The 22,254-nt window shown below is 40.1% G+C and overlaps 1 protein-coding gene across 1 annotated transcript; it reads right to left on the bottom strand.

The window, feature by feature from the left end:
* Positions 1-10,283: 10,283 nt before the first annotated feature.
* Positions 10,284-19,186, bottom strand: LOC137287485 (organic cation transporter protein-like). The gene is made up of 10 exons (XM_067819819.1): positions 19,002-19,186; positions 18,482-18,722; positions 17,916-18,019; positions 16,752-16,906; positions 16,082-16,247; positions 15,573-15,791; positions 14,828-15,054; positions 13,986-14,167; positions 11,467-11,618; positions 10,284-10,484 (listed from the first exon to the last, which is right to left on the bottom strand). The coding sequence occupies exons 1-10, from the start codon at positions 19,145-19,147 to the stop codon at positions 10,322-10,324; spliced, it is 1,755 nt and encodes a 584-aa protein (XP_067675920.1). The 5' UTR covers positions 19,148-19,186; the 3' UTR covers positions 10,284-10,321.
* Between the last annotated feature and the right edge of the window lie 3,068 nt (positions 19,187-22,254).

Genomic DNA, 22,254 nt, shown 5'->3' with positions numbered 1-22,254 from the left:
TTGTGATCAAGAGGCATTGGTGTTGCTCAACACCTTTACAGAATTCACCGAAGACGAAATAGTGAAGCTCATCCGAAAATCTAAGCCAACATCTTGTGTTTAGACCCAATTCCTACGCCACTCCTATTAGAAAATATTGATATTCTTGGGTCTGTCTTCACAAACATGATAAACATAAGCCTCAGACTTGGCATCATGCCCACTCCGTTAAAGTCAGACACAGTGAACCCTCTTCTGAAGAAATCAAATCTGAATCCCGATGAACTTATAAATTATCGGCCTGTATCCAACTTTATTTTCATGTCCAAGGTCATAAAGGATAAGCTTCTCACGAAGGCGTCAGCTATACTCCTTGTCCTCTCATGGTAATGACACGACTAGCTTATTGCAACAGCCTCTTTGCCGGTGCAACAAAATGCCAGATTGGTAGACTGCAACAGGTCCAGAACATAGCAGCAAGAATAGTCACTCTCTCACCCAAGTCATCATCCCTGTGTTGAAGGAACTCCACTGATTGCCCATTTCACAACGGATCACATTTAGACTGTGCATTCTTGCCTTCAGATGTCTCTCTGGAAATGCGCCTCCATATCTGTCCGACCTCCTTTCCCCATACAAACCAACAATATCCCTCCGCTCTCAGAAACATAATCTTCTGTGTATTCCTAAAGTCAAACGGTTACATTTGACCAAAGAACGTTCTTTTATGCTGCAGCTGCGTGTGGAATCATCTCCTATAACATTGGAGAGAAATAACAGAACTTTCAACCTTTCGAACATCGCTAAAGACCCACCTTTTCCAAAAGGCCTTTTTGTCCTGACATCGGCGCTTTGAGCATGCATTATGCCTGGAAATACGCGCTTTATAAATGAACTATTATTATGTTTTACAGATTAGGATAGAATGCAGCAGAGAGGGTTCGGGTGATCCTGGCATAGTCAGGTTGGTAAAGCTCATCGTCAGCTCAGGGCCCTCACACACACAGCCTCTACACACAGCCCAGACTGAGAAAAGGGACTTCTTCCATGAAACACTGCCTGGTCGAACACACCAAGAATTTTTCAGAGTTATGAAGTCTCCCCAACACCGCAGCCTTCTGCATTACCCAGATTGTCAGAAGTGTTGTGCTTCCGGTGGAGAACCCGGGCACTCTCCTGATCTGGGCCAAGAGATCAGGAGGCACCAAACCAAGGGCACCGAGAACAATGGGGAGCGTGACGACAGTGTACTTGGGATGCAAGCAAGACATTTCAAAGGCGAGGTCCGCATATTTATCATGCTTTTCCTGAATCTTGCCAATCACATTACTGTCAAAAGGCCGGAATTTTTTTCTGAGGCTGTATATTGGCCTGTTCCAGAGAGGTTTAAAAGGATCGTTTTCCAAGACGTGACTGGTCCTGAGCAGCAAAGAAGAACCCTCAGTTTCACATTTGAGACCAGCCGATTTCATCCTGGCGAAGGAGTCGGTTGGACTGCTGTTCTGTTCCATACACAGCATGTACACACGATGAAATGGCTTCTCAGACAGCTTCTCCTCCAAGGACCGACCCTGAGTAGACATGGTAAAGGACTTCACCTGGTTTACTCCCATCACTTTACCGTCCAGTAGCACATCGCCATCTAAAAAATCAACCTCAAATTTCAGATTGTGTCCAACAACCTTGGCACGCTTAAAATAGCTTTCATCGTGAGTTTTGACATGCATCACCATGGTATCATCCGATAAATAAATATGTGCAAATGTACACAATAAAATTCTATCATGAAGAGCCTCCACATTCATCAAGCCCCGACCTCCCGTACTGACTGGCATATATAAAGGTATCTGGCGCTTGTCTCGACAAGATGCTCGATAGCTCCTCCCCCTTGTAACTTGACCGACATGAAGATTATTACATTTGTTAAGTCCAAATGTCATGCCAATGTCATTACAAAAGGACTCGACAAAGAGAACCTTTTCTTTCAAATTGGTATCTCCTGTGGCAAGGAGCTTGATGTCATCCATGTAAAGGTGGTCCAGGATGGTAACCCTCCTTCAGTTTATATTCTGAAGTCTGCACCTGCCCTTGCGAGTACATCTCCAGTTTAGTCGAGCGGCAACCCATCAAAGACTTAAGTGAATCAAGTAGCCGCTGAGGGAGGCCAATACACTGAACAAACTTCAGAATCTATTCGTGAGGGACAGAGTCATATGCCTTTTTGTAGTCAAACCAGCACATGGAGACGTCACGATGATACGTTTTAGCCTCTTCCAAAATCATTTTCTGTACAAGAGGTTGATCCTTGCACCCCCAACATCTCTTTCTTCTGCTCTCTATAAGTTATGTCATTGGAAGTGCAGTAAGATCACACGAGGTTTGTCAAACACCCTGTGAATAATCTGATTTGTGTATTCAAACATGTGACAGGGCGGACGTTTTGGGGATCAGTCAAGTCTCCTTTCTTGGAGAGAAGTTTTGTGCGACCTTTGTAGAACCATGGAGGAACAACACTTGTGTCCACAAGGGAATTGAAACATTGGAGTAATGGTGTTTGGACACAAGGGAACAGTTTCCAATACCGGTTTCGAATGCCATCATCCCCAGGAGCTGTATTAGATTTGGACTTTTTAATGACACTTTTCAGGCAATCTGATGAGAAGTAACAGGCAAACGACATAGTTACTTTATCATGCAGGATGGTCATAATCACTGACCAATGGTGCCTCCATGTTACAGTCACCGGGTATAGACCACAACTGTTTCCCGAACCTTTCATTGGCATCCATGGGAGGTCGTTTATCATGCCAGCCATCACTACTTGTCTTAAGTTGAATGTAGAATTGCTTTTCACTATTTCGAAAAAGTTTATTATGTTTGATAAATTATGTTTATTGTTAATAATAATTATTTACTTTTATTATTATCATTATGTTTACCGTTTCAGGAATGAGAACGGGGAGAACACTGTAGATGCATCTGTACCTGCTGAGCTTATTCCTCTTCCGTCTCAGATGAAAGAAAGCATGGTTTAATATTCTAACGATGTCCCTGTCGGAAACAATACACTGGAAATAGCTACATGGAATTGTTATTAGAATTTCGATGAAATACTTCTTATGTAATAAATATACCGACAACCGAAGTCCAATTAGGATACATGTCGGTGCATTGGAGGTTTTTATGAGGCTATAAGGTGGAAGAATATACGCGTCACAGATCGTAACAGCGGAAATTAACGGTGGTCCGACACTTCTTGTACCTAAAACATATAGTTTCGGATCAATCATTTTCAAATTCGGAGACGGAGTAAAACATCCATTTAAAAAGCAGGAATATGAAGTACGTTGCTCATTGATATTATGTGGATTTGACATGACAACGGCAAAAAGTAGCCAAGATCCTACATTTCAACTGAAACTGGAAAAACTTGCAAATGTTTATCAATGGTTCGATAATCCGGTTTTCACCCCTAACTTCTCATAATTCCAAAGCTTCTTTTATTTCAAAGCATGATGTCCCAACATGGCTCAACCACATATTTGTGTATCCATCCGTCTTATGAAGAAATATTGTTTACAAAATAATGTTAATGTTTCAGATGTATATATCCAGGGTGACAATGGCTCGACTATACCTGTATGTATATAAGTTACAGCTGCGGGAAGGTGAACAAAACTTATGCTTGCTGATTAAAGAACAATAACTGCATTCGAACCGACTTTACACGAAACGTATTAGTTAACAAGACGTGATTTGAACTGAAAATAAGGTGTAGTTACCGAGGACGATTACAACACATCAAACAACAGAGTTAACTATGTGCTGACCGGAACAATGATAATATTGTTCTGTCTTCAGAGTAAGAACCATAACAGGTAGGCGCAGCATGTCTATTGGGCAACTCCAGTCTAAGATTCCATCACACTGTTATAATAAACCTGGATGAAAGTTCTAACAAGTGCCCTGGGATAGGGGCTAACTGCCTGTTGGAGAAATATGCAGTAGTTTCATAACATTGCAGCTTGTTAGATATGCGTGGATACGCGTTGTTATTATTAGAATTGATTGGATTTAGTTTAGGCGTAATTAAACGTGGCACGAGGTTTGTCATGGGAATTCAGTGTCTCTTCAGAGAGGTCGTGGGTCATTGTACATATTGCCCGTTGAAAAGAGATTATCTCTATTACCGGTGGAGACATTGTTTACAGCCGCTTTTACATACACACATTAACTTACTGGAGTATATTTGCTCATGTAGGCAAATTTACTTGTGATGTGTAAACTGACCATACAAACGTCACAAACATCTACTCCTGGATTAAAGTACACGAGCCTCAGAGATAAAGTATAAGGATATTCACTATAGGAATATTTTACTCTACTATAAATAGGTTTGGCATCATATTTTCAAATATTATTTCATCATTGTTTTATCAATGGTTTTTCAAAAGACAAAAGTTTCATTGGAATAGACATGTTTTCATAATCTGTTCGACTATTTATATGCGATCATTACATATCAATACTATTCAAATTGTCCTTTTCTCTATCAATAATTATATAATACACGTTGTTCTGAAGCATTTACACGGTACGATCTATACAAAAAGATGTGTAGCATGCGAAAAAATTGGGCATGTTCAAATGTTCGTGACACAATGTTAGCTACTTTAAATCGTTACGACAAAGGGGCTTATCCGTTTCGATATCGAACTGATTTAGGTTTTTACTACATTGCTGCAGACCTGTGAACGTCCGGGGAAGAACAGGCCTTCAGCAACTCATTCTTGCCATAAAAGGCGACTATGCTTGTCGTAAGAGGCGACTAACGGGATCGAGTGGTCAGGCTTGTTGACATGGCTGACACAGGTCATCGGTTCCGAATTGCACAGATGGATGCTCATGTTGTTGATCACTGGATTGTCCGGTCCAGACTCGATTATTTACAGACCGCCACCATATAGCCGGAATACTGCTGAGTGCGGCATAAAACTAAACTCACTCACTTACATGGTTGCACCTTAAGACTCCCTTCAATGTAGAAGACTTGCGACCTTGCTAGGTCGGACTTTCAGCTCGGAAAAGCTACTTAAACTTCATATAAAGTGTGAGCGTCAGGGATTCGAATCCTCTTGAGACAACATGTACGTGTTAAGGTGTTTGGAAGCCCCTTGTTGATTAAACAGTTCAAAGAGACCCACTCACATTTTAGGACTCCTTTTGAAAGATCAACTCAAAGTCCACAATTCAAACATTTATTGACAGAAATAACAGAAAACCGAACCACACATGAGACAATTTCCTCGCTGAAGTCATTGTGGAGGTTCAACAACGTTTCATTGATAACTTCAGGCAAGACTGGGTATCTACGTTAAGAGACAGTTCACGTTATGCCACCTATGTTAAAGACACTTAGAACTTGAAAAAGATTTACCTTGTCTTCAAGGTAAAAACATTAGAAACGCAGTTGTTCGATTTAGGCTAGGCCTTACAAGTCTAATGATCAATGAAGGTAGAAAACGTGATATAGAAAAGTATTTACGATTATGCCCTTGGTGTAGCTCTGGAATTGAAGATGAATTCCATTTCATGTGTTTGTGCTCAGCTTTTAAGTTACTGCGAAGAAAATATCTTGGCGAACAATGTTGTCCAAAACATGTCAGTTATACCGTTTTCACTAATCTCATGGCTACCAAAAATGAAGCAATTTTGTCTGATCTGGCATTATATGTACATCTCTCACTGAAACTAAGACCTTTGTATGATTATTCTACCTGCACACTGAATGTTAACATCCATGTTTCTAATTATTGAATGAGTGATTACAGCTGCATGAATTACATATTGTATCTATGGCTTGTATACAGGCTTGTATATAGGTTTATTTCATCCAATAAACACTTGGTTTGAACTTTGGTTGTTGCACAGGGTCTTCATTGTCTACCTTATTCTGAGTGAATGGGTATTCTGAGCGCTCATGTATCATTTTACAAAGGTTATGGATCAAACAGGAGAACTACAAGAATATCTTGTTCTGAGAGACCAAGAATATCTCAGAGTTTCCAAAGACACGAGCGTCATTTGCACTACCAGACCATACAACATCCATGTCTATGATAATATACGTGTAATCACATGTGGCCTGGATTGGGATCGAGTACCGTCCTGTCCTGTTTAGATAGTCACTATGCGCCATGGATGGTGCCATGGTGGGAATATGGCTTCCATCTACGGCCCCTCTGGAAAAGTAAGGCGAAATGGGAGGTCTTACGTTCACACTTTTCCATGCATGACCTTGGCCTCGTACTTGATCCAACATAAAAACCGTCAAGCCAATTAAATACATCATGCATCCAGCTCAACAAGAGGTCATTACTCCAAATAACGGGACAAATAGGTTTATACTGGCTGTTAGCCATGAAACATGAAACAACCCACAACACCTAAAAACTGCTGTCATTAGTAGGCGATTACTGTACATGACCATCATCACCAGTTCTTGCCAGTTCCCAGTGTATCGGCTGTCAGGACAAGATCCCCAACTGAAATATTTCGGGTCTGAGATCTCCAAGGATGTCTGACAGTTAGTCCTGGCAAGTATTCTCTTTGCCAGTGTTTACAGAAATAATCCGCAAGAACCTGCGGTTGCCGCCACGTGCGCAGGCTATTAATTTCCTTGGGAAATAAATGGTCAGGTCTTTGGAATGGGTCTGCTCTCCCGATGAGGAAGTGGTTGGGGGTGAGTGCTGTGAAGTCGTCGGGGTCAGTACTGTTGTATGTCAGTGGACGACTGTTGAGAACAGCTTCAATCTTCATATTGTAAACCATTGTTTCCCTTGAGAGTTCTTTAGAAGGTGTATGTCTTGTCCATCTTCCGCGTGTTTTCTCAAAGGAGATCGAAATAGCAAAGGGGTAAAAGTCAGTAAAGTCAGACACTCTGTCCTCGTGTCATTTTCAACAAGTCATACAGATTCTGGTTACATTTATCACAAATTCGTTCCAACGAGACACTTTATCAATAGGAAGACGCCTTGCAACTTTAATCGAAAGGTATGAACTGTTTACGTCTGACGAATAGTTCAATTGAGAACAGTGATACAGTCCCGTAATAGCACATGGTGATGGATCATTGCTGTTCACCACCGGACCACAGGCGATTCGCTCCATAAAGACCCTTGTGACCTTGATACGATGACCAAAGGCATTTTTCAGTTCTTGTAAGGCAAGCGCATAGTTGCGACCTGAGTAACTTAGTCCTGATACGAAGTGCTTCTCATCCCCTTCTGAATGTGATAAGGATCCATACGACGGACATCATTTATGCCTGGACGTGAATGCACCTGTACATAAAATTTGCTCATGACGGCAGTCATTCCACTGTTTTACCTATGAATTTTGGTAAGTTGATTTTAGGGACTTTCACTTTCCATTTTCACTAAAGCCTGAGCTAAAACACTATCTGTGTTCACATATCCATTGCCCAAGACAGTTTCCAATCCTGGGTTTAACCTATCGAGATAGGTTACTAAAATGATCATAGCATACCACAACAAAACGTTCTCTTCATAACCTAGCAAAAATCATTCACAAAATATCCAACAATAATATTGTTTTTTAGATAAAAAGTGGTCAATGAATCCAAATTTTTAGGAAAGACATTTGCAAATACATTGCCTTTTATCCCACGTTAAAAATATTAAAACTAAATATCTAAAGGCTCTTGATGTACTAAAGGTAGTTTCAAATGCAAAATGGGCTAGAGACCAACAAACGCTTCTCCACGAAACAGTAATTAGGTCAAAACCCGGTTATGGCTCAGTTCGTAAATCCTGTATTTAAGAGCTTGACACCTTTCATCATCAAGGTCAAGGTTCAAGGTTCAAGAGCATTTAGAACTTGTCCGGTTGTAAGTTTGTTTGTTGAAGCTAAGAACCCTGGTCTTGACCTCACACGAATAGAACTGGCACTTCATACATGAAACTAAACTCCATTCTAATCCATCTAATCCAGTTTATAACGATGTTTTCAATCCCCCCCGTCGGACGTTATACGGTACGAAACCTAACTCAACTGTCCATACTGAACATCGTATAACACATGCAAGTATAAGTTTGTCCACAATTGCTGATTTTAAACTGCCGGAAATACCACCGTGACAGTCGATGGCCATGGTGTCAGTTTGGAATTAAACAAATTGAAAAAGGCTAATACAAATTCAACAAGTCTCCCCAGAACTAAAAATGACTCTACCAATCATGCAAATATATTCAGCTGTTTTTGGTTGATATTGTTAAATGCCATTAGACTCTGTATCTGGCTGACATCACAAGCCTTTTCTGCTGGCTACCCAGTCACGTAGGTATTGTGGGAAATGCTACAGCATATTTCACACCTAAATCTTCTCATAGTGTATCTGAAATGGTCTAAATCGACGAGATGAAGTTGTGATCCGAAGGTGTAGCGTTGGACAAGCTCTTTATACCTACTCATTTATACAGATGGGCAAGGATCCCCCTCTACGTATCATCATCATCTAAATGTATCAATGTGTCATCATAGTCTTATGACTGTGAAGCACCTATTGTTGCCTTGTGTGGATTTTTTGCTCATTTTGCTCATTCACCATCGATTTTATACCGTTCAGACTATTTCTGAAACGTTACATACTATTTCTGACGCTTTAATTTTAGCTTATTTGAAAGAAATAAGATTTTATGATAAGAAGTATTTCTGAATTTCAGTTCTTAGAGTTTACTGTGACAATTAACTTCAATTTTCGTGATCACCTTTATGTTCGTTACCACAGGCAAATATTTGTAATTCGACTAGCGGCAACATTGCAGATGCGGCTAAAACAACATTTACTCATTCTACATATTGCTGAGCCGTGAAGGTCCGGGATAGGATAATTCTTCACAAACCACGTTTGAAATATAAGACGATTATGCTTGTCGTAAGAGGCGACTAGCGGGATCGGGTGGTCAATTGGTTTCGGTTCTCTTGGTTGTGCACATCGATGCTCGTGCTGTTGATCACTGGATTGTCTGGTCCAGACTCGATTATTTGCAGACAGCCGCCATATGGCTGGAATATTGCTGAGTTCGGTGTAAAAGTAAAGTCATACTGTCGGTAGCCAGAGGGATGTTGTTAATCGTAAGTCTAGTGTGTTCTAGCACAAAAACAAAACGTCTCATAAACAAAGTGTTACAATAGAGAATGAAATTGATATACACGTTCAAATGTAAGAAAAAAGGAATAAACACGGCTGTTGCAGATAGAAAACATTCAATAGGTAAAACACACAACACATGACTTATTTTACTAGAAGAATGTCAAAAGCCGAACAATTATTATGTATGTTTGCGAACTAGCTGACCCTTAAAAGCGTAATCATTACCATACAATTAACTAGCAATGGTTGTTTGCCAAGCCGCACTGTTAGAAATATATTAAATAATATATCTCTACGTGAGCCATGGTTGGAGTTAGTACCTTCTAAATTATTTGGTCCTGTTTAAAATGTGTCAGTGTACGATTCACAAGTATTTGGATATAAAGGGAGGTGAAGTGCTGTGATTTAACGTTTTAATGTGTAAAAGTATTCCACTTTCATAACAATAATCCTTGTGCATGTTCGCGCTTGTGTGTGAAAGGTTAATAGAAGCAACAAAACCCTTTCCACATACATCAAAAAGCTATGATAAGAGCACAGCCCATTGTATAAATATGAGTTAATATCCACTTAATACCACTTCGACCTTGACCTGAGAATGGCCCCAGTCCTATCAAACGGCTGGTCACCCCAAGCGCCATGGAAGTGATTCTTAAGAACATTATTACTGGTCTGTTAACTTGCCCAGAGTCCCATGCCAGATGGCCAGAAGACCTGAAGGCGATTGCTCATGGGGCAATCCGGAAGGGCTTATCTTTGGACGATGTTTCCTTGGATTAGTGTTTCTTTAAGCAATAGGCCAGTCGACCCTAACTTCTGGTAAAGTGGCATCGTCCTGGTCGGTCCATGGTGGGTGGATTACCAGGAGGGTGAATCATATATTTCTACCATGGCACCCCGAATTTGAAAAAGTTTACATGGATCTAACGATTCGTTTTATTCAAAAGATGAAGCTCAAGTAACAAGGTTGTAATATGTGCACCTGAGGATAGAATCTTTTTGCTGTAACAGAGGGCATTTTGCTTTGCCCGGGGAGGTGAAAGAAATTAAGTAGCGGCGATCTGGGTGCAGGAAACAAGATTTCACTCACAGGTTCAAATCTCATACGTTCAATAAATGCGTAACGACATTTGCAAAGAGATGAGTTTAATACTGTTCTAAACACAGCTATGTTTTCTCTTCACGCAAGCAGACCATCTTTTGAAACTGGATGTTTTCCATTATGTCATTTTTCATATATGTATTTCCAGCTTTACCATCTTTCTCCTCAGATTCAAGTGGAACTAGTTCAACTGGAGATGTGCCTGTCACATCCTCGTCGTACGCCCTCCTGTGAACAACGAACATGGGTCTTCATGAGTGTGTTCATGCTAGATATACAGTAAGTCAATGCGTATATATTGATATACAGAAGGAAGCATTCGTCCTAATTAAGCCAGTTATTAGACGCACTGTTAACAAAATGCGTTTATTGATAAACAGTCTGTTTGTAATCGTGGGTGATTTCCACCAATATACTCCACATCTGATTTGCGTCTTTAGACTGGATAAAGAAGTTATATAATATACACCTTACTTTCGACACTTCGACCCACAAAGCGTTCGTAACGATACGACCTGTCGTAACTCTGTAGTTTATCATTGGCGCTACATTGTGTGGATCGGGATCCAAGGTAATATGTATGGTGATCATATCTAAAATAATATCAGACAACTGCAGTCAGTAGTTACAAATGTGTATCCTTATAGTCGTTAAAGTATAGAATAAGGAGCGACAGAAATGATAATTAATGGAACAATTTTATTCCGATATTTGCGTTTAAACGCAAGTGCAGTATATCTTTGTATGGTCTTTTCTTGCACAATCAACGTTTCTTTGCATTCTATTTCCGGTTCACGGGACAATAAACACGGTAAGGTTATTTTTTGCATATACAATAGTACCAAGCAGATTAGAATATCCAATGAATGTGTTAAAGCATTATGACCTGTTTCAACAGTTGGGAATGGTTGGGAATGGTTCGATTCCCACATGGGTACATGTGAATGGCCATTTCTGGCATTCCGCGGCGTAAGACTATACACGCACACTCAATCACTCATTCAACTGGCCTTTTGAACTAAAACTGTAATTGATTGGTCTCAATTGACATGATCTTAATACTGAAATTGGGTTGCATATGAAATGAATCTCTTCAGAGACAAAAATGAAGCCCAGACGCTGGGCAAACCACAAAACGACTTTCCATGTCTAATACTGATTCAGCTACAAGAAATGAGCATAAGAGCTGATTGTCATAAATAATGCTTACGTCCCGAGCATCTCAGCTTCCTTGATGGTTTCCGGGAGCCTCTTGTTCAGCGTTTCCGGGAGGAACAGAGCCAGAAGAGCCGCCAGGATTGTGATTCCCCCGAATATCAGCATTGGAAGAATCTGACCAAAACGTCCTGATACGTGCAAGGTCTGAAATGTGGCGATACATGTTAGTTCCTAATTTCAAAGAATGAAGTGAAGATAGGGCTCTGGTTTCCATTAAGACGTAGTTTGACACATTGCTATGGTTATTTTTAATGTAAACACACGACACTGCCGGACCATATACGTACAGGACATTGCAAGGACCACCATTGATGTTGTGTTCAAGTTAAAGAACACGTCCTCCTGTGAGATACATTTAAGTAGACATAAGATGACCAAGGTTCCTCACTGTTTATAGTTGTCTCATAACTACACGTATATCGTAACAGGTCCCACATTTATCTCTCACTCAAGCCATACTTCTTCCGGTTACCTGTTGTTATTTTGTTCTTAAACAATAGTTGATCAGTATACGTGTCTTATAGCTAGCCTGTAACGTCATGGCTTATGTTCTTATTACCTATCTTGAAGTTAACCTACAGCTTCAGAACTTATGCTGTTAATCCATAGCTCCCATACCAGTCTTGATTTAACAATAACTTCAGAACGTATGCTGCTAATCCATAGCTCGGCTACCTATCTTGATTTAACCTACAGCTTCAGAGTGTATGCTGTTAATCCACAGCTCCCCTACCTATCTTGATTTAACTTATAACTTCAGAACTTGTGCTGTTAATCCATAGCTCCCCTACCTATCTTGGAGATAACCTATAGCTTCAGAGTGTATGCTGTTAATCCATTGCTCCCCTACCTATCTTGATTTAACCTATAACTTCAGAACTTGTGCTGTTAATCCATAGCTCCCCTACCTATCTTGGAGATAACCTATAGCTTCAGAGTGTATGCTGTTGATCCATTGCTCCCCTACCTATCTTGATTTAACCTATAACTTCAGAACTTGTGCTGTTAATCCATAGCTCCCCTACCTATCTTACAGTCAGCCAGTATCTTCACAACATATGTTCAAGAAAATAATAGTTCTTATTTCACTTCAACCTATAGTTTCAAGGCTTATGGGAACGTTAATCTCCCATAATTATATCTTAGTTAACCTATAGCTTCATAATGTAGTTAGGTACATCTGAACCGTGTACGTTTCCGCGGTTACCTCAGATATGTTTTATTAAGACATAGACAAGAATCGTGACCCTTGCAAGGGAGGTAACTTGAGGTAATAAATGCAATAGTTGCAACAACTTCAACGGAAGTAAAGAGAGGAAAAGTCTCGAACCAGGACTTGGCAGTTCCGAATATTATTTGAACAGTTTTCGCCAGAAGTGATGTAGTCATGGTATTTATCAAACAAACCCCACACTGTTCAAAGATCTAATCAAGTCCCCCTGACAGCTAAATAAACTACGTGCAATAAAGCCTGCCAGAACTGAATAGGTCATTTTGAGACTTTGTCGTGTTGATCACAGCGGACACAAAAAGGATGACGATCCTTCGTTTTGTGCCCCATGTGGTGAGAGAATTATGATCAAGCACGTTCTCCTTGTCTGTTTTGACTTTTTGAAAACGAAATTGATTTATTTGATTCATGTTGATATGTTTTGTAACTGTAATTAGTCAGTGGATAATTATTTCTTAGAATAAACAAATAACTTTGTTAGCATGTATACCTAGTGATTGAAGTAGCGTAAAATATTTATCCCCCGAACGAGTACGAAAGTTCTCTTTCAGTCAAAGTATTTCTGTCTTCCGTAAATTTAATCGTAGAGAAAATGTTCTTATAAGTTATAAAGATGTTTCAAATTTTCATGCTAGTTTTACATTTACGACAGTGATATTTATTTCATTTTACTGTCCTTTGCAGACAGGTAAGTATATTATCTAAATTTGTTGTATTTAGTTACAGAGAATACTAAACTGTGTCCCATGTGCTACCATATTTACGAAACGAGTGAATGGTCTGGTATCTAACGAACGAAAGCGAAATATGGTGTTACACGTGACATAGTTTTCTACTTTATTTATTACTCATTTAACATGAGGAAAATAGTATCGAGCAAAGCACTTCTTTCCTAATAATTCACCGAGTGTGGTGACACTCAAGTTTCGGCGAGTTATGCAAGGTCTAATATTATTGTGACAGAGGTATTAGCAGTGTGACGTCATAAATTTGACGTCATACATACGGCACCACGCGATGTTATTACACAATGTGTAATAACCTGGTAAAATTCTTAAACAGTGATATCTCCAACGGGTGAGTAATAAATAAATGTACACCATTCTTAGTCACGATATGGCTGAAATACTGCCAATGTTATATTTTAAATCACTCACACTAGATGGATGCTTTCATGTACCACATTTACAACATTCCGCCACCTCATCACATGGCATCGATGTTTCGGACATTCTATTGAACTGCTCTAGATTGGTCTACACATGTGTCGTACAACTCACCAGGTCAACAATGTATGGAGACAGAAGACTTCCCACTCTGCAGCACACAGAACTCAGTGACATGCCAAATGTCCTTGACGTGGTCGGCATGAGTTCAGCTGTGAAGGTGTAGACAGTACACATGGCAGCAGAGGCACACGTGTTTCCGATGACGGCGAGGACATTGATGGCCCATATCTCCGCTAAAGGACACAGGGGCACAGACAGTACAGTAGGTTTGCTGTCATAGACATTAATTTAAATGTTGCACACACGTAGAAATAGATCTTTAGGATTTCCCTCATGCTGTACCTACAGATTAAATACACGTGTGAGCAATGTCAACAATGTAAATTCTGACAATGGATTTTATCGATATGCATTTGCACATATGTTTGGCTGATTGCATGTGTCAGCACAGTTCTTAATTCTGTTTTATGCTGGTAGACATGTTGCAGAGCATGGATGCCCTAGTGATACATTATACTGAATACGGGCAAGCCATGCTGATGATGATTTGGAGATTTTAAGTGGGTAGGGCAAGTCCTTTTGTTCACTTTCAGGGCAAGTCTGTCCCTTTAATCCGAACGCATGGGCGAGTATAAGTCTGTTGATCTGAACCCTCCAGAGAATCGTTTTAGAAGTGGCAATGATACGAGGCCGTAGGTATGCATTACAGACTTAACACATCCGAGGAAATAAAGGACAATATTGTGAAGGAAGAAAGTGCGATATGCAAACTTGTTGTCCGGGAATTCGCTTTCAATGCTATGTCCCATCTCGTTTCCATGTCAGAGATATGTATGTTTGTCATTTCTACAAATGACAAGTGAATGTATGCGAATTCTCGTGATGAAACTTACGTATATCCGAAACCAGAACTGGGATCAAAGGCAGAATGCACGCTGCCCCTGTAAGTGACATCGATATACACAGCAACCTCTTGCGCCCAGTACGATCCATTAGGAAAAAGCAGGACACGTATGCAATAGCCTCCACAGTAATGAACAAGAAGAAGTTGAGGTAGATGCTACCTGCGAGGTTATTGACGTTCATGCTGAGGCCGTAGAAACCCATTCCAACTGCAAACCTGCAGGGCCATTGGAAGACCGAATTGAAGGGATGAAAAGTACTTTTAGTATTATATCGTTAGATTCAATATAGCGAAAGAGAGTAAAATTATATAAGCATTGGTGCAATATGTAAAGTAGTCTCCGTTGATGTTGTTTCAGATATGGTCTATTCTAGTCGCGATATGGGTGAAATATTGTCGACTTTAAATTTTACCTCTATCACGCACTTGTTGATGTGGACATACAGACAACATGGTAAGACTACCTTCACTTTTAATGAACCTTCCCAGGGAAATGTTGCTACTAAATCTCACCTTGTGAAGTAGAGAGTGAGTTTAGTTTTATGCCGCTTTCACTTTTCTAGCAATATCACGGCTGGTTACACCAGAAATCGACTTCACACATTGTACCCTTGTGGGGAATAGAACCCAGGTCTTTGGCGAGACGAACCGAAATTAACATTGAAATACATGAACAACATTGTTTAAACAGTACCTCAAAGCCACGTGCGTGTCTAATCTACTTAACATCGTACCAGTTATAGCAGATGATGATCATCCGCCGCATCATCACAGAAGACTTCAGAAGTTCCCAGAATGGTTCTTGTTTTATCTCTTCCTTTTCGTTATCGACCTCATCAAGAATATCCCGATCTATTTTAGATTTGTTCTTCTTCGCCATACTTGCCACTATGATTTTAGCTTCTTCCCTCCTCCCATGTTTAAGAAGCCACCTTGGAGACTCTGGGATAAAACTGTGTGGTGCATATACGTAAACCATGTTTGTATGCAGCAATACTGATCAGTAATTCATTTGCCTCAAAATCAACAGTCATTATGTCTATTTTTATTTACCTATTTAGGTATCAGGGATTTGGAAACCTGACAGTGTGATGTGACGGGTCCTGAACAGGTTTACGGAGCAATATTTTGTCAAACGAAATCAACGCTATCGTGTCCGATTGGTATTGACAGAAACTGAAACCTTTTCATTAGCACAATAAATAAATTACATCAAGCGTAACATTCACAGCCATATACTTACTACAAATAAGCACACAGAATTGCCGGGACACTGACAATCAGCTGCCGAGTTTTCCAGTCCCGAAACAGATAGGCTGTAAGAGCTGACACCATGTTCCCTGCGCTCCAGAAGAGGTTCATGGCCACCCCTGCCCACAAACGCTTAGAGGGTCCGACTATCTCCATACCTGTTTGCAATATCCGCGATTAGTGTTTATTGTTGGTTGTACGTTGCGGAAAAATGAAATACCTATTGTCCTTTAATCATCAGTGGTCTCATCAGTATCTATGTGTTTTACCCGGGTTTCTCTCGTTTTCTAGACCCTATAGTGAATGAAACTGTGAAATAATCAGACCAGCGACAATCCAAGCCATTGGAACATTATCGGGGATGACCACCCTTTCCTCTTTATACATATCTTACGAAAGCATGGCGTATCTTACTGTCTGCGTGATGCTCTTAAGGAGACGAACTGTCGTCTTACTAACAAAGACATACAAGTACACTGCTCCAAAGAGATACCAAAATAGCATTGTACTATTCTATCCCATATTTCGTTCTTACTTATATACATACACATGAAACCTCTTCAGCTTAGGCCTGTTCTCAAACCCGCCTATTGTAATGTTGCTGGCCTCGAGTTTGAGAGATGATAGATGACTGACCATGAATCTACAGGCCACTTCCTTACCAAATACGAAGCAAACGAGATACTGGCCCAAGGTGCAACAGTGAATGATAAAATCAAGGAAGAAGATCACAGGGGCTGAGTTGGACCACACCAGACAGATGCTAAGAAGCACCATCAGGAACGTGTTAGAGATGATAATAGGTCGTCTCCCAAACCTGCAGAAAACACAAGATAATCTAACGAAGTATTCTCACAGCTTATGGAAATATTTACAATGAAACCCGATAACGTGTACCATACGTAATATGGTAACCACTATCATTACTGGGATAAAATAATTCTCTTTGGTTATGATATGTTGATATCGAAAAGACATACATGAACATGAAGGTATCTGAACAATGTACCTTTGGTTTAATTGTTTACCTTACCCTACAGGACAGTCCTTGTGAGCTTTCCACTTCCCCCAATGAACTACGCACCCCCTTGTAGATAAATAAGGGTGTGGAAATTGGATCCAAGGAAAACGTTTAGCATCAACGAAAATACAACTTGTCTAAAACGCTACAGGGTCAGTGCATTCTGTATTTCAGAGAAGATTAAATCGGCAAACAAGGACGGGGTGTCTTACCTGCTCATTCGAAAACACGGTAAATAGGCTAATATGTTGCCTTTCCTATCTATGCTGTTTGATAAAAGAGCGTAGTTATATTACAGGCGTTGCAAATTACATTTATGGAAGGCCCACCGCTGTATACGTTGACAAAATACATTATTGTTCAGTCGTGCGCATTCGAGGTCACATCTTATGATCTCTATCAATTACTGTCACTGTTTTACACTACTGGCATATTGAAGGCCTGAAAAACTCTTTCCCAGATCGTACAGTTATTCTAGACCAGATTAGGCCCAAGTATTCCATGCATGAAACAGCCGACAGAAACGAGTGGTCAGGATTTGAGTCTGGTTCGATAACGTCGCTGGGTTAGTAAGGATTGAAATGGATGCAATGCGTGATGCCTGTGATGCCCACCTTCATATTGCTGTAGTATTGACACAACCTACATGAAAACATCCAATCAATGGACTGATGCAACAGTTTTTTTAGATCCACCTTTGACCATATCGACTTGGAGGAACAGGATCATTGCTGACCAGCGTGAAAAAACATAAGACAACATAGTGCATTTTCACAATGTCATGCCATCCGTTATGTATACTCACATGTCTGACAATGGTCCATTAATCACACCGCCAACCAAATGCCCAAACATACCAATCATCTTGGCATGACTCACGTAGGAATTCTTCTCGCAGACAAAACTAAACTGGAAGGAATGTAGCGCAATCAAACGTGTTAACGTTAATTAATGTCATACAGAAATGACCGATTCGTTGCATAAAGCCAATAAACTTTTCCTAACGGCGAGAATACCCATAGAGTAGGCAGTCATAGTGATTTGAAATGCTTTAGCATTGATTTCCAATTCATCTTAAGGTACCACCTATTGCATATTAAACACTGAATTTGTCCTTGAAAACTATTTGACAAGTATCATTTCTCCTTGGCTCTTAAATGCCTCTTGTTTCGGACTTCCTTCCTATGTACTCTTAACTGTATATTTGTACCTCTTACGCCGAGTATCCGGTCTGAGTGTAATACAAGTTTTGTTCTGATTCATGGCACAACGTCACCAAAATTCTTATCAGTTGATGCAGTTTCACTCAATTCCAAACTTAACCAACTGAATATCTGTCACAGACGATAGGCTTCTTTGTTTAAAACTCACCGTCTCTGAAATTGTTGATATGAACTGTGACTGATCGTACACCCAAGCATTACAAGGCTCTGTGATATTTCTCGGAGAAGGCCAAATATTCGAGGTATTGGTTTGGCGATACAGTTGGCAGCGGGAATACTTCTCCTCGCCATAGTAACCAGATGTCATGGGAATATAACGGCTTATGAGTTGTCCGTGAAAGGCATTCTGAATTTCGTAGGTGTCATTTGTAAGACCCGGAATAGCGCACCTGCCATTGGAAGTAGCAGATATGAGTAACTTTGCGAAACACGCACCTGTAACAATCATTTGTGTTGAAATGTGCAAGTCAAAGTGCGTTATTTATTTCTTGGAGAAAGCATATATGTTTAAATGTGAAGCAATAACGGAACAAATTTCGGGGTATACATTTGTCATTGAAAACGTACATATTATCTAACCTATCCAAATGTATATACATCCTGGAAACATTAAGTGGAAGTAGCAGTTTGTTAATCTGTGAGCTGGACATAACGATGAATAGTCTTACCTGTGCTCTGGAACCGCAAACAAAAACACAACTGCCTGTATGACCTGGACAGACCCTGGTATCGCTGGTAGACACAGAAGGAGATACAACCATTTCTGGTACGGGCCAAACTCCCCCAGTTTCCTCAACACGTCGTCAAATTTCATCCTTCTGGGAAAGCAGCGCCTGTTGAGTATGAGTGTACTGAAACTGCTGCAGTGACACAGCACGTACCTGAGCACGACCTTAATGACCTGTTAACAAATATCTTCCCCTAACAGTAAATTTTATGCTGGCGCTTTTTTTCTCCACGCCTTGATGACCTGATTCCTCGTTGTCCTTCACTGGTCCACGACTTCTAATATCGCAAAGGAAACCATGCGTGCACGTTTACAAGTTACGGGGGACCTCATAATTCATCGTCAAGAGGTACATACTATTTATATCACAAGTGAGAAAGATATATCCTACTTTTACGGACGATATGTCTTGGTACATTGTACTCATTTAACGTATAATTACATATTTCCATTACACAAAGAACATGCAATATTATCAGCATCATTGTAGAAAGATTTGTGAAATCATAGCATACCAATAGTGTTCATTAAAATAATTTGAACTGTTACTGGGGAGTCAATGCTTCAGAACCTGATATTTTGAGATATACCAAAGCAACGTTTACCTAATTAGGTAAAACTCCCGTCTTGATGTACAAGAATGCACGTACTTGGACAATACATTTTAAGCTATTTGTATACTACTAAACTATATTTCACGGCATGTCGTGTCCAGGTTGAAACTACTAGAATCAGTGGTCATACAGATTATAATGGTTATTTGTGTGGCGCTTCATTTTCATCCGTCACAACTCACTTGTAGTAAACTCCACGCGGACCAGAATGACAAGAATGGCAGTGGTCACGAATGTAATCATTCAAAATAACATAAACGTTATATTATTTCCTAGAAGTTGTGCATACTCAGAAAAAGTTGAAAACTCATCTTTTTCGTCATCTTTTTCGGGTCAGTGCTTAACACAAAATATAATGAATATTCACTTTAAAAACTGTGTTGATGTTTCAGAGTACTTACACACACTTAAATATTCCCTCCCCTGACGTTTATCTTAAAAAGAACTTTACATTCTGTACATTATTATGTGTAAACCTGACGTAGAGTGGGTGAACGAGATTATTGTTTACGCTGTTTTAAACAGAATTCTGGCAATATCACGGCTGGGGACACCAGAAATTGACTTCACACACTGTACCCATGTGAGGAATCGAACCCGGGTCTTCGGCGTTACGAGCGAACGCTTTAACCACTAGGCTTCCAGTAAACAGCATCTGCCCATGGATGTCACTGAACACAAGGTGGAAATCTTGATCAACAACGGAACTGTAAGCTAGACAGTGCATGCATGGGTGCTCAGTGTGTTGTTCCACGTGAGTGGAAAATTTGTAGTACGGGAATGTTTTGTGTGGAAATTAACCGGCCCTGGACATACCTCAACATTGAGGTAAGGAAGTGCTTGAAAAAGGCCACCAAGCGAGACAGTGATTGACGCATTAACACGAAAAATATATAACATGAGGATGGGAATGTGTTTAAGCCAGAAGTGTTGTGAGCGAATAGTGCGTGGGAACAGGGGTGGACATCGAGGGTCAACGATTGTGACCTGCATCTCCAACCCCACACAACTGGATCCATTGTTCTCTAGACTGGACATTGGATGGTCAGTTTGACACAGTTTGCAATTGGCTATGGCGTCATATACATTTCAATCAATCAATCATCAGTATTTAGTGAAAACGTGTGTTGCCCGTGACATTCAAACTCACTAATTTACAATGAACATAGTGCTCTGCAAAAGCTGCGTAAGTGAGTTTAGTTTTACTCTGCTTTTAGCAATATTCCTGCAATGAGAACATCAAACTATGGGTTTTACACTTTATACAGAAAACCATATCTGTACCAACTTTTGAGATTCGGTTATTTCTTCCACTAATTTAACTGGACGATGTGGGAAATGAACCAGGGCCTTCTGCTTGACCAGTGAACGCTTTAACCACTAGACTACCCCACCACCACCAAAAGATATATGAACGGCAGCCGAGGAATGTATGCAGTCAAATTCCGATGAGTCGAATCGCTGGGGACCAAGCAATAAATTCGACTTATCGATGTATTCCAGACATACGTACGTCTATGAGGGTAGAAAAAAGATCATGTATATTAAATAATTCCTTGATTCAGCACATCACATCAAAATATGACACATCAATATATTTGGTGACATAGATAATGAAACCAAATAGTGTATAATAATGAACACATTTCAATACCAGCACAGTGAAATGCAAAATACATGTACATCTTAAAATCCATGAACAAAATCTATCGGCAATAGATGGCGCCACCTGAATCTCCTGTCAACGTTAGCAAATTATATGAAGGTGAATAGGTTCCTTTCAAGTGCAAACTGTCAACTCTTGTGACATTTTCACTGAGGAAATACACATTGATGCTACTGAAGACAAACCAAATCAACTCACAAAAGATTATTCAAGTTCAAAAGTATTTCTTGGAAAGAATGTATTGCTGCTTTTCAACAACTTCTGTTCTGCTGAGTAAAATATAGTGCTGGGATTAAGGATTGAAAGGTTTTCACACAACATTGAATTTCTTTACTGTTCTCCAAGTAAAGAACTCCCAACAGAAAGCTAATATTTATATGCATGGTCCATCTGCTGAATCATGTTGGATGTTACTGGGGAGCACTCCAAGCACACATGTAGATATAAGATCAGGTCAGCAGAATATAGCATTTCACAGAGAAGAGAATGTCAGGTGTCAATGATGTGTAGAGTTGGTCCCTAAGGTCACTGAAAACAAGTGCTCAGGGGTGAACTACACGTCAGCTCCATGAACGTTCTTTTCTAGATTCAGCTGTTTTGCATTGTATTTTGTCAGTATCAATTTTTGTTCACAATATCAATCACAGTTATGTCTGGAGTATTTATATCCGAGTGAGTGAGTTTAGTTTTACGCCACACTCAGCAATATTCCAGCTATATGGCGGCGGTCTGTAAATAATCGAGTCTGGACACCAGACAATCCAGTGATCCACAGCATGAGCATCAATCTGCGCAGTTGGAAACCGATGACATAAATTAACCAAGTCAACCATCCTGACCACCCGATCCTGTTAGTTGCCTATTACGACAAGCACAGTCGTCTTTTACGGCAAGCATGGGTTGCTGAAGGCCTA

Source organism: Haliotis asinina, chromosome 6 (genome assembly GCF_037392515.1).
Source record: "Haliotis asinina isolate JCU_RB_2024 chromosome 6, JCU_Hal_asi_v2, whole genome shotgun sequence".
Lineage (NCBI taxonomy): Eukaryota > Metazoa > Mollusca > Gastropoda > Lepetellida > Haliotidae > Haliotis > Haliotis asinina.
Note: the sequence above shows the minus strand (reverse complement) of the source record. Positions and strands in the feature narration are given on the sequence as shown.

What these genes read in the sequence shown, in the direction of transcription:
- LOC137287485 (XM_067819819.1), bottom strand. Translation starts at nt 19,147, where the DNA reads ATGAAATTTGACGACGTGTTGAGGAAACTGGGGGAGTTTGGCCCGTAC. An exon ending in TATCAACAATTTCAGAGACG is followed by an intron (nt 18,020 to 18,481) that starts GTGAGTTTTAAA and finishes CATTCCTTCCAG; the next exon opens with TTTAGTTTTGTCTGCGAGAA. An exon ending in TCTCGTTTGCTTCGTATTTG is followed by an intron (nt 16,248 to 16,751) that starts GTAAGGAAGTGG and finishes TATTGCAAACAG; the next exon opens with GTATGGAGATAGTCGGACCC.